Source organism: Mytilus galloprovincialis, chromosome 2 (assembly GCF_965363235.1).
Source record: "Mytilus galloprovincialis chromosome 2, xbMytGall1.hap1.1, whole genome shotgun sequence".
NCBI lineage: Eukaryota > Metazoa > Mollusca > Bivalvia > Mytilida > Mytilidae > Mytilus > Mytilus galloprovincialis.
The window spans coordinates 98793923-98815566 of record NC_134839.1 but is presented as its reverse complement, the minus strand read 5'-3'; the positions used below and the strand labels follow the sequence as shown (position 1 = coordinate 98815566).

The following is a 21644-nucleotide window of genomic DNA, read 5'->3' as shown; positions in this document are numbered from 1 at the left end:
ATTACTTGTCTCCACCGGGACTCGAACCCGGTACCTCTGTGTTACAAGGCAGCGCGTATACCGACTGAGCTAAAGAAGTACTTCCTTAGCTCATCCGCTTACGGCTGACTAAGTATCTACCAAATGTTCTAAGGGAAGCAATCCCGTCACATACTAAAGAATTAAACTGGTATCCGGTCGTTCCGGCCCCAAGTCTATCCGGCCCAAAATTAGTACACGTGTTGCTTATGATATGATCTTTCTAATTTTAAAGCCAAATTAGACTTTTGACCCCAATTTCACGGTCCACTGAACATAGAGAATGAAAGTGAAACATTCAGGTTAAAGTTTTTGGTCAAGGTAGTTATTGATGAAATTGAAGTCCAATCAACTTGAAACTTAGTACATATGTTCCCTATAGTATAATCTTTCTAATTTTAATGCAAAATTAGATTATCACCCAATTTCACGGTCCATGGAACATGGAAAAAGATAGTGCGAGTGGGGCATCCGTGTACTTTGGACACATTCTTGTTTAGTATGTTCTTATGTTGCGCTGTTACACCACTGATCTACGGAGGGGAGTGTTGAGCACTCATTATTATTTTAAATCCCGCAACATTCTATCTATGCTCGTCCAAAGTCAGGAGTCTGTTATGTATATAATTGGAGTTTGGAACTGTATGTCATATTAGTTCGGGATTTTTTGTGTAGTTTTGTCATAATCATTTTTTTTTTTTTTTATTTCATTTTTTATCAATTTTAATTTTGTTGTATTTTTTGCTTTTTTTTGTTATGTTGGCGCTTGCTATAACTGACATCAAACGGTATTGGTTTTGATCCTCGTGCAAAAGACCGTACGGTGACATAGTGTTCCTTACATCAATGTTATTTGGATCTGTTACACGTATAGTTGTCTCATTAGCGATTATACCATCACATCTTAATCTATATGGATTGTTTGTACCAGATAATATCAAAAAATATCTTCAAAGTTCACAAAAGACATGAATGCAAAGATTTCAAATTATTATAATTGATGAAACGAAAAATACTGTAAGTGGGGTCATTTTATGATAGTTTTCTAGCAAAAGTTGAAATAACCTCCTGTTCAAAACATCGCACCAAATTTTTTGTCTTCGCGCATATATTGATCCAAAATCTACTTTTAATGTATTGGATTCCATTAGTTTTTAGTTTAATCGGTGCATTTACAAGTTTTACTTTATTGTGAAGAATTCACTGAACATACGAACAATACAAGGGTTTTTTTGGTGTGTTTTGTTTATTTTTTGTCTGTAAAAAATAATTATGAGCATGTGCCTTACTATAAAGATCACCTCACACCAACACGTCGGTATAGGACAGTGTTGTCTTATGTCATATCGTTCTGTTTTATTATGTTGGAGAATATTGTGCTAAAGAGAGATGTATGATAGATTTTTTACCGCGTTTTTCGAGCTTGACATCTTAAATAGAAACCAGTATATTGTTAAAACACTATGTTGATATATGCCTTTTGATATTTTTATTTGTTCGTTAGGTTAATGAGAAAGAATTTATTGAAGTCTCCGTCTTTCTATATTCTTAATTCAACACATTTGTAAATCGTGTGTATTCAGTATCTAACTCTATTCACATACTTCAAAGTTAACCAAACCAGTTTCGAATTTATAGATGCGAGTAAGGCTTCATCACAATGAAGGCCCAAAGTATAAAAATGTGAATTAAAGCCAAGGACCAAACAGTTGAAGATGACTAAAAAGGATCTACAAAAAAAGTCAAATTCATCTAAGATCAAATTTGCCTGAGAGAATTGAAACCTTGTTTTCATCATAATTTTGAAATTTATGAACAGACATTCTCAGAACTTTTATAAATTATGTCAGTATCAAAGTACTGTCTTCTGATGTGATAATACCCTCGGGGACTGAAAGTCCACTGGCAGAGGTATCGGCTTAGGGCTGTAAAAAATGAAATAACACGTTTTATTAATTAACTACACTGTTATTGGACTTAATATGATGAAAACTGCCTATGCAATATAATGTGTAAACTGGGCCAATACAGAATAACTCGGCCAATATAGATTTTTTTCTGTATTGGCCGAGTTATTATATATTGGCCGAGTTGACATAAGTGCAGGATTTCGGAACGTCTCTAGATTTTACATCGAAAGTCACGATAAACACAAACTGAAAGTAAACAGTTGTTTTGAAGACGCAGTTCAGTCATTTAGTTATCATAAACATGCTGAAAATGTCAGTATGGCATACATTTCAGGCGAAAGACGGTCACATTCATTTAAAAGGTATTTTGAAAGCAGACGATAGAACTATTACAGGTTTGGGGAACGAGTAGATTATCACAAAGTTCATTTCTTGACGACCTCATAATTTCACGATTGTACACATCGATTTTAAATTAGTTTCTGCATAACACATGCAATGGCAGTACCTTTCCAATTACTATTTATGTGTTGCGTCTAAATTTAAGTTGTAACACTTTATAGTGACTGAAAAGGGTAGAAAAAATCATCAGATGAGAAAATGCTGAAGACACCTGGAAACAGCACCAGAGATCATTATGTATTGCATCTAATAAAAAGAAACAAACTGAGATTTGGAGAGTTCCACTTAAAGGTAAAAATATTTATCTCTTTTGAAATGAAATAAAAAAAATATTGTAACACTATAAAAAAAAAAAATAATAGTTAATTAATAAAGATATTATTACGTGTATTTCTGTATTGGCCTTGTTATTGGTCCTCGGCCAGCTGTATTGGCCTTCGGCTTCGCCTCAGGCCAATACAGCAAGCCTCGGACCAATAACAAGGCCAATACAGAAATACTTACGTAATAATATCATAATAAATTCCATGCGTCCTAAGCACTTGATTAAACTGTACTAGGAACGCTCGAAGTCGAATATTTAAAACCGACATAGTTGAAGAGATGTATGGATAAAAAGATAGAAAAAGATTGCCAAATCCATCTAAGGTCAAATAACTGTTTACTTTTTCATAAATATATATATACAAAACAAGACCGTGATTGACAATGGATTTATTGGATTTTTCAAAGGACAACTCAATGACAGGGGACAAAATCCTGATGTCTGTGACGTCACAATTCCTTTTCTTTCTTTTTTCGATCTTTGTCTGAAACAAACTTTAGAAAGTACCGGTACTTCTGTCATATAGGCATCCTTGGTCTTACATCTAACTCGATCGTGTTCTTTCTCTACATGGTCACTTAAGTTGTTCTAGGTAGGAAAACCTGGGTATTGGGTCACCATATTATACGCCCAAAATGTTTACACTCCTTCCTCAAATGATTCCTTAACGACATCTTTCTTGTGTGGATCATCAGATGTTGTGAACTGAATCCAAGAATTGACTATGTCTTTCAGAGGTATCAGTCCATCTTTGGGATTCAGTAATTCGAAGCTTTTCCTTACCAAGTTCTCATTTTCATGGCCAAATGCTTGGAAAGCAATAATATATTCACTTAGTTCAATCGATCTGTCTTTATTTGTGTCAATGACGTCAAACAGGACATTGAAACATTCGGTCATCTTTGCAGTGTATTTTGCTTTATCTGCTTGGTATTCTGACCCACATCGCTCCAAGAATTGTTCCAAAGATATTTCTCCGTCCTTAGACTGCAAGATGTATTTGATCCACCATCCTTCCATGTCAATCTTTACCCCACTTGCTTTGTCACCAAGAAGTTTATGTAGTTCGGCAAATTTACTGCGGGATTCCTCGACATCTGCAAATGAGATTTTGCCATCGTGATTCACATCCAGGGATTTGTACCAGAGCTTCCATTTGTGGTTCAAGAATTCCATTGTTCTGCAGAGAGAATACAAAAATGATATAAATGAATGTTTTTATCTGTGGTAATCTGTCAACAATATTACACCTGTAGTTATAAATTTCTATGTCATTGGGTCTCATTGGCAATCATACCACATCTTCTTATTTTTAGTTTATAAAGACAAAATATAGAAGAGTATCGGAACAGTGACCCAGTAGTATATTATACAGGGGAAATATATAATACGTATTCGTGGAATAACCTTCACCAAGCAAGCACGTGTCTTTATATATATGTTGGCATAATCAAAATACACAAAACATTTCAGAGCATAAAACCAAAAAGGTCTAAATAGAACAGCTAATGGCAATTTTACGTCAGGTAGATGCAATATTAGTTTCACCAAATTTTACGACCGATTTAGAGAGAGAATTAAGACAGTATTGGTACAGACAGCATTTTTATCCAGTGATACAATCGATTAAAAATTTATAAAATAGACCTAAAAATGAGATCGTTCTATCCTGGTAACCAACAGGGTTTTTTTTATAATATATTGTTTCTACTGACAACTTAACTATGATACAGAAGTGAGTAAATCCGCTAATATCAAATGAAAATAGGTTTTTTAATATTTGACAAGAGTCCTATCTTCGATTCAAACTATGGAATTAGAAACAAATTTATATATTCTCAACACTTAATTTGTAAGTGTATAAATGTCATTGAAAATTACAGAAAAAACGTTTACAAATGTTTATACACGAATACTAGATGATACCCCTTAATAATGATGAATAGTAATTTGAAAACGGTGCGTTAAGGTTAAATAATGAAAGAGACATCACATATAGCAGTAAAACATCCACTATCAGCCTGATTATGAAAATAGAAAAACACTTGTCTAGTGGACAACATGGCTTTTATTGTCAACAACAACTTGGCATTAGAAACTAAATATAAAAGTCTGTAAGAAATATATGAAAACCCTTCAGACATGATCAATTTAAACAAGCTTTTGTTTTCAGTTGTGTTTGTTGTATTTTGTTTGCATTGGTAGTTTTGTTTTTGTATATTATAAGTGTAAGTGCATCTGTCCTGGCAATATAATTGTATGATATGTCTTTAGTATGAATAATACCTAAAAAGTACAAAACACTATATAAGATCCGATGCGTGTTTAAACAGGTTTATTTTTTTACATTGCTCTGAGTTGGTGTATTCATTGATTTAACACAGCGCTACAAATGTGTGCGCATGTTTATTTGGTTTCGAGAGTAATGCATGATCATCAACTTTAATACGTCGTAGATAGTTTGTGTCATGAAGAAAGGTAATCAAATAGAAAATTACACCAGAAAAACAGGACCGTTATTTTCAGACAATTAACACCTTCACTTTAGATATCGATATTTCTAAATGCTTCTTTATCAAATTAGTTCTCTGTGTGTCACTTAACATTTTGTAAGGCAGCGTCAAGAATTTTTTTAAAATCTTTTTACTCGTACTGTAAGAATGGAAATGAGGAATATGTCAAAGAGACAACATATCAGCCAAAGAGCAGCCAACAACCAAAGGCCACCAATGGGTCTTCAACGCACCGAGAAAATCCCGAACCCGGAGGTGGGCCTCATTTGGCCACTAAATAAACATGATTGTGTACTTTGGTTCAGTGAACATGAACGTCATACTAAACTCCAAAACAAATAAATACTTAAATCAGTTAACCGGGGTTAAACGTGTTTTGTGAGATATCAACCCTCATCCTATACCTCTAGCCAATGTAGAATAACTTAACACGCAGTAATACGCACAATAAAACCCAGTTTAAAAGAAGTCCATGTCCTATGTCAGAATAGGTAACAAAAGAGATGGTTTGTACTTTCATGTAAATTCTTAAATGTAAATACTCAAACCACTTACATTTGTTTGCACTTGTATACACAAGTAAGACAATGTTTGCCACATGTGGAGCAGGATCTGCTGACACTTCCGGAGCAAATTAGATTACCCCGGTGTTTGATGGGATTTGTGTTGCTCAGTTTTTAGTTTTCAATGTTGTGTTTTGTGTACTGTTGTTTTCCTTTTCGTCGTTTATGTTCTGTGCCATAAAAATGTCTCTTTAATTTTCGACTTGCGAGTTTAAAACCCCTTTGGTATCTATAGTCTCCTTTATTCGCTGCAAGCAATTTATTACCTATCAAAACAAATGTACAAATCGTTTGTGTCGAGGGACTGGTGTTGAACAAATGTACAATGCAAGCCGCCCTGCTGATTTTGACCATTGCAGTAAAAAACTCAATGAGAACGGGCGCACTACGTTTGCGCGCATTTGGGGATTAAAATGTTTTACGTTTGCGCGCAGCTTTTGATTACATTTGCGCGCATTCATTTTACAGGTAAACTCAGGTAAAAATATAAATAAAAATTTAATTAAATTATAATTGACTATATATTTTTTTATTTTCATAATAAATATGACTATCAATTATTAATTTTGAAAATATTTCTTAATTCAAACTATATATTGTTCATATTGAATTATAAAACCAATTATAAAGTTATCATCATTTATACTCCATTGCGAATATTTCAGAGTGAAAAGGATTTGAACGAATAGTGATCGTTTTTAAAATAAGTAAATAATGGAAGTTAGTTTGTAAAGTTACACTAAGGCACAAACATGGAGTTTCGACACGTACCTACATGTAAAGTATATGAAATTATCAATACTTTTACCTTTATGATTAGCTATGTTTTAGCATTTTAACATTTTTATCTGTACATTTTTCTAGGATTTAGTGCTTGTGCATAATAAAACGGACTTATCTTGCTCGAAATCCCACTTCCACCTCATCGTTGGTGAGTAGGGGACCAAGACTAACGAAATGAGTACTTATACTTGTAAATAATTGAACTAATTATAAATAAATAAGTATTATTACCTGTATTTTACCTGAGTTTACCTGTCAAAAAAATGCGCGCAATTGTAATCAAAAGCTGCGCGCAAACGTAATGATTTTTGCGCGCAAATGTAATGGTAATGCGCGCAAACGTAATGCACCGATGAGAACAAATCTTGAATGGAAAAACATTGATATTCGTACATTGTAGGGAAATATAAAAATGCATTTAAACAAACTGTCAAAACTGGGGGGAAAACGTTTATATAATACCATAGTGTTACTGTATATCATATTTGTTTTGCGTTTTATTTGATGCTTTGTTAATACGTCAAGCCAGTGGTTTTATGGTTGAAGAAATACCTTTTGAAGCATGCTGTGAGGTATGGGTTTTATTTCGCGGTTACAGGACGAATTGTGACCGTTACGTCATTTGGTCTCTAGTTGGTTATTGTCTCATGGGCAATCATATCAAATCTCCTCATTATATAAATGTTGGATTCAATTGAGATAAGATTTTGAAAATGATTAAACTTTGCCTTATTTGTTATTTAATATTTTCTTTCAAGATATACTTGAAGGCTTATACAATAACACTTGTTTATATCCCTTTTCATCAACAGTGCTAAGCACCCACTAATGAAAAGGGATATAAACAAGTGTTATTGTATAATCCTTCAAGTATATCTTCGTATTAGGGAAATGCCTGTAATGACTAGCCCCATGATTAATAAAAAAAACTAACAATAGATTCGAAAAGTGTGTTAATCATGTTAATGGTCTGTTCCAAGAAAACATTGTACTCTCTAACAAGATTTCATTTGTCTCTAGTGGAAATCTTTTCTCCTGCCATCAACCCAAACAAATCCACTTTGCATTTAAGAATTGAATGCTTCTTTTTGTAACTTCATTGGGGTGTAAAAGCGTTGACCGAAGTACATTTTGTATGAAGCGCGGAAGCGCTTCATACTAAAATGTGCGCACGGTCAACGCTTTTACAACCCTATGAAGTTACAAAAAGAAGCATTCAATACTTATAATTACATTTTTTTAGCAATTATCATGAAAACACGAATTTTATTATTGTTTTATTTAATTCACCTGTGCACTTTGTTGTGGGACCACGTGTTATCATGAATGAAAAGTTTTATTGAGCAATACAATTGCTTACGGAATAACACGTGATGTGCAGTTAGCCAATCAGAATAAATTATCATAATGAAACATACATCTAATGTAATTATTACCTATTACCTAGTTTGATTTTGTAATTTGTTATCGTCCGGAACATGCATGAAATATTTGCAAATGAAAATACAATAATCAACAACCAATTACAAGCAACCTTTTAACAAAATTTTTGAATAAAGGTGTTGACCAGAAAGATACAATCTATAAAGACAGTTCGCATGACTAAATCGTCAGTCGATTCAGTATTGGAATGACGATTTTTACCTTTTTTGATAGCGTTTTTTATAAAGTGAAACTTATATAAAGCCGAAACTGATCAACATAAAGAGATCTTCAAATAAGTGTAACCTTCAAATGGCCTTGTAGAGGATGTTACCAATAAGGATGGTTTAACACATTTTGGCGGTTTCGTTGGTGAAAACTATAGCTATGTATTGTCAAGCAAAAAGGAAATACAAACAGCTACCGATGAGTCAAATGATCAAAGATAATGGCCTTAAATGAACATAGGTTTTACACTAGTATTTTTTGGGGGCCCTTTATAACTTGCTGTTAGGTGTGTGAGCCAAGACTCCGTGTTGAAGACCGCACATTGACCTATAATGGTTTACTTTTATAAGTTGTGACTTGGATGGAGAGTTGTTGGTTTGGCACTCATACCACATCTTCCTATATCTATATATATAGTTACCTATTTCGCGTTTTGGTGTCATCTTGTAATCTATAGTAGATATCATTAAAGGTGAAAATAAATATCAAAAATGCATATGCTAAGAAGAGCCTATAATTAAGATATCCATCACTAACCTAGAAGCTCCTATGTTCATAAGAGACTAAATCGCTAACCTGCGAAAACTGTGCCATTTTGATGCTTATTTTCAGCTATATTGCTATCAGTTGTGGTTGTCTATTTCTAGATCATAACCGGTTTATCTCTATCTATTATAGTTTTAAAATGTCTTTTCCACTGACTCTATTTCTTTTTGTTTTCAAGAAGAAGAAAAACGCAAAGCATTGGTAAAAATTGATATTCACTTCTATAAGGAGTTTTTATCATTTCTTTTAAAAGTTTTCACGATAATTGACAAAAACGCAAAAATTGGTATTCTTTACAAATTAAGGACAATACTTACTATGAAGATTTACCTGATATTTTTATAGAATAGCAAATAAGTTAGATTTTGATATTATTGACAGTTTGGTGCCTGCCGCCTTTCAGATTTTCTTTAGTTGTAACTGTAACGATATTGGACAAAATACTTGCATTTGCGTATAGCATTATGTTCTATTTTTAACCACGATGGTTATGTTAATATATTTGTAAGCAAAAGAAGAAAAAAGCATTCAGTGGTTGTCGTTTAATGATGTGGTTCATAAGTTTTTCTCGTTTTTTGTCGAGCTTTTGACTTTAGTCGAAAAAGCGAGACTAAGCGATCCTACATTCCGTCGTCGTCGGTGTCGTCGTCGGCGGCGTCCACAAATATTCACTCTGTGGTTAAAGTTTTTGAAATTTTAATAACTTTCTTAAACTATACTGGATTTCTACCAAACTTGGACAGAAGCTTGTTTATGATCATAAGAAAGTATCCAGATGTAAATTTTGTAAAAATAAAATTCCATTTTTTCCGTATTTTACTTATAAATGGACTTAGTTTTTTCTGCGGGGAAACATTACATTCACTCTGTGGTTAAAGTTTTTAAAGTTTTAATAACTTTCTTAAACTATCCTTGGTTTGTACCAAACTTGGACAGAAGCTTGTTTATGATCATAAGATAGTATCCAGAAGTAAATTTTGTAAAAAAATAAATCCATTTTTTCCGTATTTAACTTTTAAATGGACTTAGTTTTTCTGCGGGGAAACATTACATTCACTCTGTGGTTAAAGTTTTTAAATTTTAATAACTTTCTTAAACTATCCTGGGTTTGTACCAAACTTGGACAGAAGCTTATTTATGATCATAAGATAGTATCCAGAAGTACATTTTGTAAAAAGATAACTCCATTTTTTTCTGTATTTTACTTTTAAATGGACTTAGATTTTCTTCCAGTTAACATTACATACAGTCTGCAGTTAAAGTTTTCAAAACATTTATTAGATTCATTAACTATCCTAAATTTTTACCAAACTTGGACAGAAACTTCTTACAATCATAAGATAGTATCAAGAGGAATATTTTTATTGATTTACTTTAAGCTACAATGGTGTACTTTTTACAAATTGTAACTTGAATGGAGAGTTGTCTCATTGGCACTCATATCACATCGTCTTATATCTATAAACATTATACTAAATACCATAAAGATTATTCAGTAAAATTTTGGTTTGAATGTAGTCGTGTGGTGTCAGAGGAAATACTTTTGAAATGTTTACGACGACGAACACCAACTGGTGACAATAGATCACATGCTCCAATCGGGCCAAATGAGTCTAACATGAACATTGAGAGTATATTGATGAACCCATTTGTTTGCATTTATCTGTATTAAGAATACTGGTTGAGTGAACTTGTGTAATTCAAGAATTTACTTTCCCAAAAATAAGTCCTTCGTCAATGTCTGAAATATTATTGCATCACAAACCATTTACTATATATATGATATAATATTCAAATCATCTCAAAGCGTATACATACATGCGTTAAGCAGAACGAATGCGATATACAGTAAGCCATGCTTTATATTTATAAATGCATTGTGAATGATAAGCGTTTACTATATAAACGACATATGTTATTAGAAACAGAATCCGGCGAAGATTTTTTAAGAGCAGAAATCTTTGGTCTTAAGTGTCATATAAATTGTTTTGTTAATTTATCTATCATATAAAATTAATATTAAGTCGGTTCAAACATACAATACCTATAAAACTGAGCTAGTTGAGCTTTTAAACCCGATATTTCTAAAACAAATGAATTTGCAAATGGAAGATTTTCAGTATAACGGACAGAACAGATATGAACCTATCCTAAGTTTAACATCTATATATCAATGATTTAAAAACGAAATTATTTTATCTAGGTTTTTATTAACATGTTAATGCATTGAACATATTAAGTAATTTGCAATGTGACGTCACGTTTCATTCTTTCATGATACCTCTACAATTCCCAGGAAGACATATTTCACGGAGCGCTCCTTACTTTAAAATGGCATAATTAATCTAATGGTTGTCACCGGTAAGGTAGATCACATGGAAGAACGTTGAGGTAAAAAATAATGTTTGTAGTTCTTAAAATCCTGTTTCGAAAGCCTGTTTAACTGGATCAGGCTTGCTAGCATCATCTGACGTCACAAATGTTATCCAGGCGTTAACAATATCACGGAGTGGAATGAGGCCATCCTTGGGACCCATCAGTTCAAAGGCTTTTCTTACTACAGGCTCGTTTTCATGTCCAAAAGCTTGGAAAGCTATCACGAATTCGTCAGCTTCAATTGATCTATCTTTATTCGTATCAATTACGTCGAATATTTCGTTAAAACAATTGGAAATAGTGCTCACAAAAGCAGCTTTATCCTTTGTATACTGTCCAGAAAGATCGGACAAAAAATCAGATTCGGAAACTTCTTTCGTTGGGTTTTTCAGGATATAAGTATTCCACCATTTTTCCATATCGGCCCTTACTGATTCAGCTTTGTCACCAAGAAGATGATGAAGGTTTGTAAATTTACTACGTGATTCTTCTACGTCGGCCATGGAGATGGTGCCATCGTGGTTGACATCTAATGACTTGTACCAAATTTTCCATTTTTGATTGAGGTATTCCATTTTAGTCTGAAATATTTTATGATTTAAGCTATGAAATCAATAGTACAGGTATCTTTTTTATTTCCGGTGGCTGTGTTGGATTCGAACTGGAAACGGTTAAACGAAAGTAGAAAATAAATGTCACGCAAGGTTAAAAATGGGTACATGCACATGCAATTATGATGAACAACACACACGTGGTTAGTTTGTATTTGTCCTAAATACGCATGCCATTGAAGCCACCAACTGGACGTAAAACATTAATTGTAAATTTGTATTTATCTAAGATTTAATATGCTGCGTTCAGGTGTTAATATTATTAACATTTTACTGATATTTTATATGAATTCAACGAAGCAGCAACTTAACGACACAAATAAAAAAATATATGTAGAGTCTAACATTGTAGCCTTTAACAAAACATTGGATCTTTACAATAAACCAGAACTGAATAGAACCGAAAGAATCAAAGAACAAATTATCCATTTTAAATGTCCGTGGTCCAATTTACCCATAAAAACTTGTATAAGCATCCATCGTGTGAAATACCAATTTGTAAATGAAACAGATATTATTTTTTTTTTTATTTATTCATTTATCTATTGCAGAGGTAAACTGTAAATTAAAATATCAAAATGTATTTTATTTTTTTTCAATATTCAAAACAGATAATGAAAGAAACTTCAAGTATTAGACTCTACATCGATATCCAGGCTTAACATTTTGTACGCCAGACAAATCAGCGACATTCGAATCCAGAACTTTAAAAATGTCAAAATAAAGTATGAAGTTAAAGAGCACCTGGGACCCAAAATTCCGACCGGTTTTTTCCAAATATGTGAATTATTCCTATTAAAAACAATTGATACTATTCCGAAAAATTCAAAGTTTTGTAAACAGTTAATTTTTAATTATGACCATATATATCAATGATCATCCATGTCATCACAGAAGTGCTGACTACTGGGCTGGATAAATGCATTTTAGAAATTAGTTTATGCCTGTCATAACCTGCTATACGTACAAAGAAATTCTCTTAATATCAAAAGGTATCATTTTATTTGATGCAGCTGGTTTTAAGCTGTAAAATTCCATTTCATCTTCTTTTTTTAACAGTTGATTACTTTGTTTATGTATTATCGGCAGACGTTCAACAAGTTTGAGGTGTAATTTATTAAGAAAACGAATACCATGTGCCAATAAGTGCGAGTAAACCATATAACTGAATTACAATACTAATTAACATCACACGTATCTAATTAGAAGATATGCTTTGGCACATTTACTGAATGATTTTCGTAATATATCGTTAATACTTAACACGTGAGGATCTCTTGATAGCTATGTCCATTTAAGATGATCTATGCGGTACTCAATGGGAATCTGATTATCAATATCAAACATTAACCTGTTAACCCCTTTGCAAAAAACAGTGTATTTTTAATTACAAGGAATTTTCTTTTTCATTCTGTCCCATTGCGTAATTATGCACGGACAACATAATTTTCCAAAAACTGTCGAAATCGATTAGATGGCAATGATTTTAACCCAGGATTTACGAAGTAAAATCGGTCATTGATTTGTGTATGTACAGCGTTCCGGGGGGGGGAGCCTTATGTTGTACGTGCAAATACTCATGAACCCGGCTCAACAAAAGCTTTAAAATTTTAATATGTTCTTACTGACAACCAAATGGAGGTCAAGTTCAATAATGACGATTTTTGACTTTTATCGTTCAGGAGTTGTGGTTCTGGAAAGATTGAAAAATGGCGTTTCCAGTCGTGTCCGTGCATTTACTCATTAACCGTGCAACCAAAGCTTTTAAAATGTAAATATGTTGTTACTGATGACAAAATTGAGGTCAAGTTCAATAATGAAGATTTTCACTTTTCCAGTGCAGGAGTTATGGTTCCTGAAAGATTGAAAAATGGCGTTTCCAGTCAAGTCGATGCATTTACTCATGAACCATTCAACCAAAGCTTTTCAAATTTTAAAATGTTGTTACCGCTGAAAAAATGGAAGTCAAGTTTGTATTTCTAATTGTAACTTTTACCATTTAAACAGGAGTTTTCCTCATTCTGATATTGTTAAATACCAGAACACAAATAAACCGGTTTAGTGTCTTTCTGACAGCTGTTGTTTTTTATAATTTGCATTACGCCATGGTTTTGTATTCAGTTTCCTATTCATTTTTTTCTTTACTTTCGATTCTGTATTCAACGAAGGGCAAGGAATTATGCGGATTGTTAAAGGATAATTTCCTTGAACGTTTTACTTTCCTTCTTAATAAAAGTTAATATTCAGAAATATCTAATTGTGTTCTCGTTTCATATAGCGTCACCGGGGGATTTTATGTGAGATTTCAGAAACAATTCAACCTTAACCTGTTTATTTCAAAGGGTCCGTCTGTCTTCGTAGAGAAGAAGCTTCAATTTTGCTGTATATCAAATTGATGTTATAGAATAAAAGTTGATGAAAATTGTGAAGCAACTGATGTGGCTTTAGTTTTTCCAAGAAAAAATATCCAACATAAAGGAAAATTGATATGGAGATAGAATGGATGAAAAATAAATTAACAAATATAATAATTCTTGGTCCATGGGTTAACATGCAAATGACTAAATATTTAAAGAGCAAAAAGAAGCATACATGCAAGAACAGCCAATCAATTACTAATATATAAGAATAAATCTAAGTTTAACAATTAATGCATATATATAATAGATTATATTGTAAATTCATGTGATATGCTTATATTAGAAAAATCATGCATCTTTGCAAAAAAATTTCATGTTTAATGTTACACGCATATATTCTGAACTGTTTCTTATTTTTTTATATGCTATCAAGCTTAAATGGATGAAGAAAATCGAATGAAAGCTTAAGCAAAGCAATACGTTAGCAGCCTTGTATGCATCACTTACTATAAGCTACTAGTAAAGTACATGATTCTTACCGTGTGGTAGTAGATAAATCCTAATGTCAGAGGAATGAAGTGACCTTTACTTGTCGATGGAAACTGACTAGTGACCCTCACGGTGCTGGTGGTTTAAATGCTATGACAGATTATTATCAGTTGGACCAATGATGGCCTTGCTTTTTGGTAATTAGATCGGTACTTTCTTATCTTAACATATTTGATGCCATCTTTGGTATACAGATTTGTAACGTCACACCTGATTGGTTAGTATTGATTTGTCGTCGAACGATTTGGAGGTCCTTGAGGTAAATTATCATGAAACTAATCTCGATAATTAATAAAGTTACCACTTCGACTGTGCAATGTCAGATGTATGCTTGTAATTACTGTTTAGACTTGTGATATTCTTTGTGTAAACATTTAGTACCCTGGTATATTTTCTCACTTCTTGAAGAAAAATAAACATCATGGGATGTTAGTGGCAAGTCTTCCTTTGATTGCCAATCATGTAATTCAATCAACTGTAAGATTATCATTTAGACAATGAAAAAATAAATATTATAAAATAATTAAGACTGTAACAATCTATAATGATAAGAAATATCTAAGACTAAGCACAGTTTGAGGATAACCCCCCACTGACCATGCAATAGAGCATAATTCAGAAATATCATTTTGATTTTTTTTATATTATGTAATATATTGTATATGAGCGAGCTAGTCAAGAGAAGCATCTTGTAAGAACAATCGTAAGCATATGATGAAAAAGCATGAACAATCAAGTCGACAAACGAAAACTCAGACAAAAAGTCGACAATATATTGATGTAGAGTATTCTACGAAGGAACTCAGATTAGCCATGTAAAACACACCCTTTCATCCATTGTATATTGTACATCTTTTAAAATGTTTAATTTTTTGTGTGTAGAGGATAACATGACTTCACATTAGTTTTCTCTTTTGAATTGCTTTACATTTGTCATTTCGGGGCCTTTTATTACTGACTATGCGGTATAGACTTTGATCATTGATGAAGGCCGTACGGTGACCTATAGTTGTTAATTTCTGTGTCATTTGGTCTCTTGTGGAGCGTTGTCTCATTAGGAAGTAAGTAAGTAAGTGAGTAATGACTTTATTTAAAGAGGGTGACCCAATTAACATTCACTAGTCTACCGTGATCACGAGGCCCTCACTAAGAGCAAACAGTACAAATATTACAAAGCTTTCAATTTTGAACATATTACCGGCATGTAGATGCGATATGCATGCTAACTATAAGTTGGCAATCATACCACATCTTCTTTTTTTATTTTCATATGTCCTTTGCCCGTGGAAGTATTAGATTGTCAATATAATATTTCCATGCTTTGCCATATAAAAAAATCCGTCTTGGTCAATCGGCAGGGTGTTATGTTAATGTATCGCATCCATATGTTCTAACTATGTAGGTTATATATTTGAAGATTGACTCGAAATGATTAAATGGAAACATGATAACTTTAGAATTGAGAATGGGAATGGGGAATATGTCAAAGAGACAACAAACCGACCTAACAGCAGATAATAGCCGAAGGCCACCGATGGGTCTTCGACGCAGCGAGAAAATTCCGCACTTGGAGATGGGCTTCAGTTGGCCCCTAAAAAAGCGTACAAGTTCAGTGAAAAAGGACGTCATACTTAACTCCAAAACATGTAAATGAACTAAAATTAAAAAAAAAACATATACAAGACAAACAAAGTCATCCTGGCTTGGGACAGGCGCAACAATGCGGCGAAGTTAAACATGTTTTGTGAGATCTCAACCCTCCCACTAAACCTGTAGCCAATGTAGAACAAAGAAACACACAGCAATACGCACAAGTACACAAAGTTTAAAAGAAGTCCGAATCCGATGTCAGAATAGGTAATAAAAGAACTAAACAAAATGACAATGATACTTAATTTAACAATAGCAGTTACTGATGTGCCAGCTCCTGACCTCAATCAAACTGATTGAAAGATTATGTGTGCATGTATGTATAATTTAAGTTGACATCATTCATCAAAGTTTAAGTTCGAGAAGCTTTGAAATAAAACGCGTAGTGATGAGATGAAAACATATTTGCACCATGTATAAGAAATTGATATTAATGATAATATAATCTTTATCAAAGAGGATAACACAATTAATAGCAAAACATATCTTCCTGGAATCCTTAAACTAAGTTAAAAGTACATATGGTATACAACATAAGGTAAACTAAAAGGATATCACTACACAAGAAAAATTCCATCCTCATATTATTGTTTACACAAAATGCAAAACCCCAATATTTAAAGACCATGCACTCGAAAAAAGAAACAACAACATTTATCTGTACCAACGAATCGTATTATCATTAACTCTACTTCCGATGGTTAGATATTTGTACACTAGAGTACATACATTTTTCAATTGATCTTCACGAAACTGTGCAGTGGCTTTGACAGGTGTAATATAATAATAAGAGGAACCATGTGATATAGAAGTAAGCAACTACAGTACACCTGGTGGCCTTTAACAGTGAGCAAAACCCATGCCGCATAGCAAGCTATAAAAACCCTAAAAACCCTAAAAACGAGAAAATTAAGGACCTTTTTTATATACGAAACGATTAACAAATAAACACACAGCAACAAACGTACACCCAAAAAAATATAACAGGCTCATGACTTGGGACAGGCACATATATACAGGCAAAATTTGCTCACGTGAATTTCACATTAATCTCGCATTAAAATTCAAGTGAAAAATTTCATGGAAGATTGGCCTCAAACGAGCTTATACATGAATCTCACGTGAAAATGTTCATGTTAATTTCACATGAATTGAGACTTGGGTTTAATTTGAAAATTTGGATGCTATTTCGATAACTTTAATTTCATTTAAAAGTTCATGTGAATTTCATGTGAAAAAAATTATGTGATTTATCGTGAGTTGCACATGAGATTCACATGAAACTCACATGAATTTTTTCACGTTAGTTCACGTATAAACTCCTTTGCGTGAGATTCACAAGAGTTTAGATTTAAGTATTTCACTGATAAAACAATACAGTGTGCAAACCTTTGTTGAAATGATGTAATTTGCAGAACTTATCTTAAAGATGAACTATTAATTTGGGTTTTTTTTCCAGATTATACATGAAACATTTACCAATCCATCAACATACCTTTGAACGGATTTTATATTTTCTCTATTATTGCCATTCCTGGTGCCAAATGATTTTGATCATAATTCTTCTCTGCGATTCATTTATTTGTCATTCAATTAATCAATCTGAAATATCCAGTTGCAGTAGTCCGATGGGATTTTTTGCCTTTAAAATTATTTGAATATATATAAGGATTTGATAACTTTTTCTTTCTAGCGTAAACGAAGAAAGTCATTCAAGAAACACGTGTTGTGAAATCAGAAATTGTTATCATATATGACATTCTTCACAGTTAAAAGGTATTTGTAAAAATAATATTTCGGGGAGATTGTGAAATCATATTTTATATTAAAAAAGTATCTGCATGGATGGATGACAGTGGATATGAATAACGGTGTACGATAGTGAATTCAAAGAAGTATCGATAATAAGGAATACGAAGAACGATGGATGATATATAGTTAATACAACAAATGTTGGAGTATGAATGATGGCCAATAGTAAACCTCATCGAAATATCGTTGTCGTCGTTGTCCGCCGTGGTAACGTTTTTTTAAAATCAGGGTCAAAGGTCAAAGCAAAAATTTCAGAAAAATGAAAAGTCACTTGTAGATAGCTGGTTTCTCCTACATATATGCGTTTGGAGCAAAATAAAAACAACTAATTTATAGAAATATATCTTTTGTATCTACATTTAAAACTTATTTTATATTTTTATCCCTAAAATTGACTTTAGATTGACTTTTTTGAATATAGGGTGCAAATTTGAAATTTTCAAAGAGCTGTTAAATAACAGTGACCTTGACCTATTTCAAATTCTAAATTTGAAATTTTTGTATTTAATTCATTACAAGTAACATCTAAAGATGTTTTTTAGATCTTAACTTTAATAATTTGTCGAAAATGTGTTTTTCACGTCTTTTCATAGTCAGGTGTTCGTCAATTTCTAGGTAAATACCAAACTTCTGTTATTGGTTGTGAAAGAGTATATATAAATGATTTGTTTTAAAATTTGTGTAATATTAACGTCAAACTTGGTTGAATATGAAACTCTGTGTATAGCTTTGCTTTACAGAAGTAAAATTTAATGCAAACGGAGAAAAAGGGGGGTTAAGTTATAAAAACAAAACGTCTATTAGAAATAGGTAAAACACCTCATCCTACATATACAGATGACTATATGAGCAACAATTGGCTATGCTGTTTACAAATATTCTAAAAATCAAAATAAGGGAGAGGGTTATGTACAGCACAGATGTATTTTACAAACAATTGTAAACAAAACAGGCGTGAGAAACCAAAGGGACATTATACAATAAAGACAAGCTGACAACACCATTGCAAAAACACGAAAAAAGGACAAATGCAAATAGAAAATTATGATCGAAGCTGGTATTACCTACTACGTTGAATGGTCTACTGTGGTTTAAGCCCACCAACCACGGCAAGGTCAGAGACCATACGGCAGGGATTTTGTTTACATATCTTTCCCCACTAGATATATTATTACTATATTTCCAACGATTTCAAAATTGAGTAGATGTTATATTTATTGTTTAGAAAAGATTATGGACTACTTAATTTCATTCAATAGCTAGCAATGATTCATCAGGTACAAACAGAAAAATGAAATCTTATACATCTACATCTTTGTCGTCATCAATGTTTCTAACTGCAACCAGACGAGAATTTGCATTTTGACCAATGTCATTTGCCTGAAATGGGCATAAATCTGTACATGATAAATTTTGTTCGTAACTTAAGAGGAGAATGTAGTATAGTTTTGCATCACATTTATGTCTGGAGTGAAGCTCTTATCACATATTGTTTAAAAGTAAATTTACAAGGATGAAGTTTGACAAGGGAGAAATTATAAAATTGACAATGGAAATGGGGAATGTACCAAAGAGACCACAACCCGACCATAGAACAGACAATTTTAGCCAATATTACGCTCAATTTGTTTAGGTCACAATTATCTATTTTGATATTTGACTTGAGATCATTCAGCGTAACAACAAGATCTCGAGCTGCGTCCATAGATTCATCGATGTCACAATAAGAAAGGTTTGACAAAACATAAAAAAATATTAAAACATGTGCGCCTGGTAGAATGTTACAGATTGCAAACCCGAGACTTTTACATAATTCGTGGACTGGCATATAGCGGCGAAAATCTTGTGTACAAGTTATAGTGCCTGTTTGAAAACATAGCTCATGCGTATGCTGCATGGAGGGGAAGTAATGAACGCATAAGATCAGACCATCTATATCTTGTGACTTTATTATTATACTACCCTATGTGCCTTTTACACCGAACTCTTTATCTACATGAATAGCATGTAAAATCATGCGGGTATCTACTTCATCGGGCGTACACAATGATTCTTAAAACCTGAATACTCCTTCTGAGCAGAATTGGGGTCCTTGGAAGTGCTAGCTAGATAAATGACGCTTGAAATATACTGAAATATACATGATCTTTGCGTGTTCCCAGATCCTCGATAAAGCTTTTGTGTGTGCTAATTTCTCGCATATTAATAAGCAATTCAGTTATTAAGAACCCTGACATATAACAAACGTATTTCATTCCTACTTTGTTTATGGCTTGATGGGCATACTTTAACAGGACTGTGTGCCATATTCCGGGTTCAAAACGTGACCGAAGGATTTGATTTGTATATTACAATTATAACAAAAAATCAATTAAAAAAAAACAATTAAAAATATAAAAACCAACAAAAAAAATATTTCCTAAAACAAAACAACGATCTTCAAAATAACTCGACTATTCAAAACATACATATCGACCATACAACAAGTAAAAAGAGAAATGAAGTAAGTGACAATTGTCCTAGTTAATGACCTGATAGTGTAAGATACAAAACGATTAACGGCACGAGAAAAGGCGTGTTTGAATCAAGGCAGAATTATCACTAAATTTGTGTTTTAAATTGCTATTTTCTTCTCACCGATTAACATTATGTAGCAACTAATTACATAACAATTGATTATGTAATAATTATGTCATAATGAAATTATAACAATTTGAAAGATTAATCTTTCTTCTTTCTTTTGGTACCTCATTTATAAAATATCAAGCAGGATGAAATGAATTACATCAGTTTAAAGTTGTCTGATTGGGAGTGAACAAATCTTTGTATTGTGCTACCTTAATCTCACATATTACTGGCGAACGTGGAAAAGATACCAATTCGTTACGTTTTTTTTTACTTATAGTGTTATATCATATATGTATGTTCTGTTTTAATTTTAAAAGTAAATTCAACTTATACATTTGCCTGCTATTAAACCAAGTCATTGGACTTATGACCAGGTCGCGAAGAAATTATTTTAACGATACTATCTCGTACATAAAAAGAATAAATGAGAATGAAGACACTACTGGCCTGGCAAACAAATATATTTGTTTTTATTGGTGTGGTCATGCACGTTAACATGTTATTATTATATCAACCTTAATAGAAAAATGAGTGTATAGCTACACAATTCTGATGATTGGTCACCAAAAGGATAACGTAAGGTTCATTGATGTTCCTTTTTGTGAAAAATTCTCCAAGATAAAAAATCATTGCGGATATTACTGAAATAGTTTCTTTGTATTCTTTTCAATGAATTTTGTTTCTGTAGTTTTAATTTTATTGATATAGATTCTTTGTTTTGGCATAATTATTGGTGCATACGTCCAAATAGATGAATCTGCTTATTTTGTAATAATATTGTACTGAAGTTAGCGCAAACAATATTTTATTGTGAAAATAGTAACATGTTAAACATTTTAAATATGAAAAACGGCGTCAACACAATCGTTATAACGCCAAAGTAAGTTAAGACATAAATAGATATACTACACAAGGAATTAAACTGTAGAAAACTAAATCGCTAATATA

At 32.6% G+C, this 21644-nt stretch overlaps 1 protein-coding gene across 2 annotated transcripts; it reads right to left on the bottom strand.

Moving 5' to 3' along the window:
* Positions 1-3028: 3028 nt before the first annotated feature.
* LOC143065064 (sarcoplasmic calcium-binding protein-like) lies at positions 3029-14755 on the bottom strand. 2 transcript variants are annotated; one of them, XM_076238378.1, is made up of 2 exons: positions 14597-14755; positions 3029-3835 (listed from the first exon to the last, which is right to left on the bottom strand). In XM_076238378.1, the coding sequence occupies exon 2, from the start codon at positions 3829-3831 to the stop codon at positions 3295-3297; it is 537 nt and encodes a 178-aa protein (XP_076094493.1). In that variant the 5' UTR covers positions 3832-3835; positions 14597-14755; the 3' UTR covers positions 3029-3294. The 2 variants fall into 2 exon arrangements, with proteins under 2 accessions (XP_076094493.1, XP_076094492.1); XM_076238377.1 differs by lacking the exon at positions 3029-3835 and adding an exon at positions 10901-11667 and having other exon boundaries at positions 14597-14752.
* Between the last annotated feature and the right edge of the window lie 6889 nt (positions 14756-21644).

Excerpts from the sequence above, each read along its gene's own strand:
- LOC143065064 (XM_076238378.1), bottom strand. The coding sequence starts at position 3,831 with ATGGAATTCTTGAACCACAAATGGAAGCTCTGGTACAAATCCCTGGAT.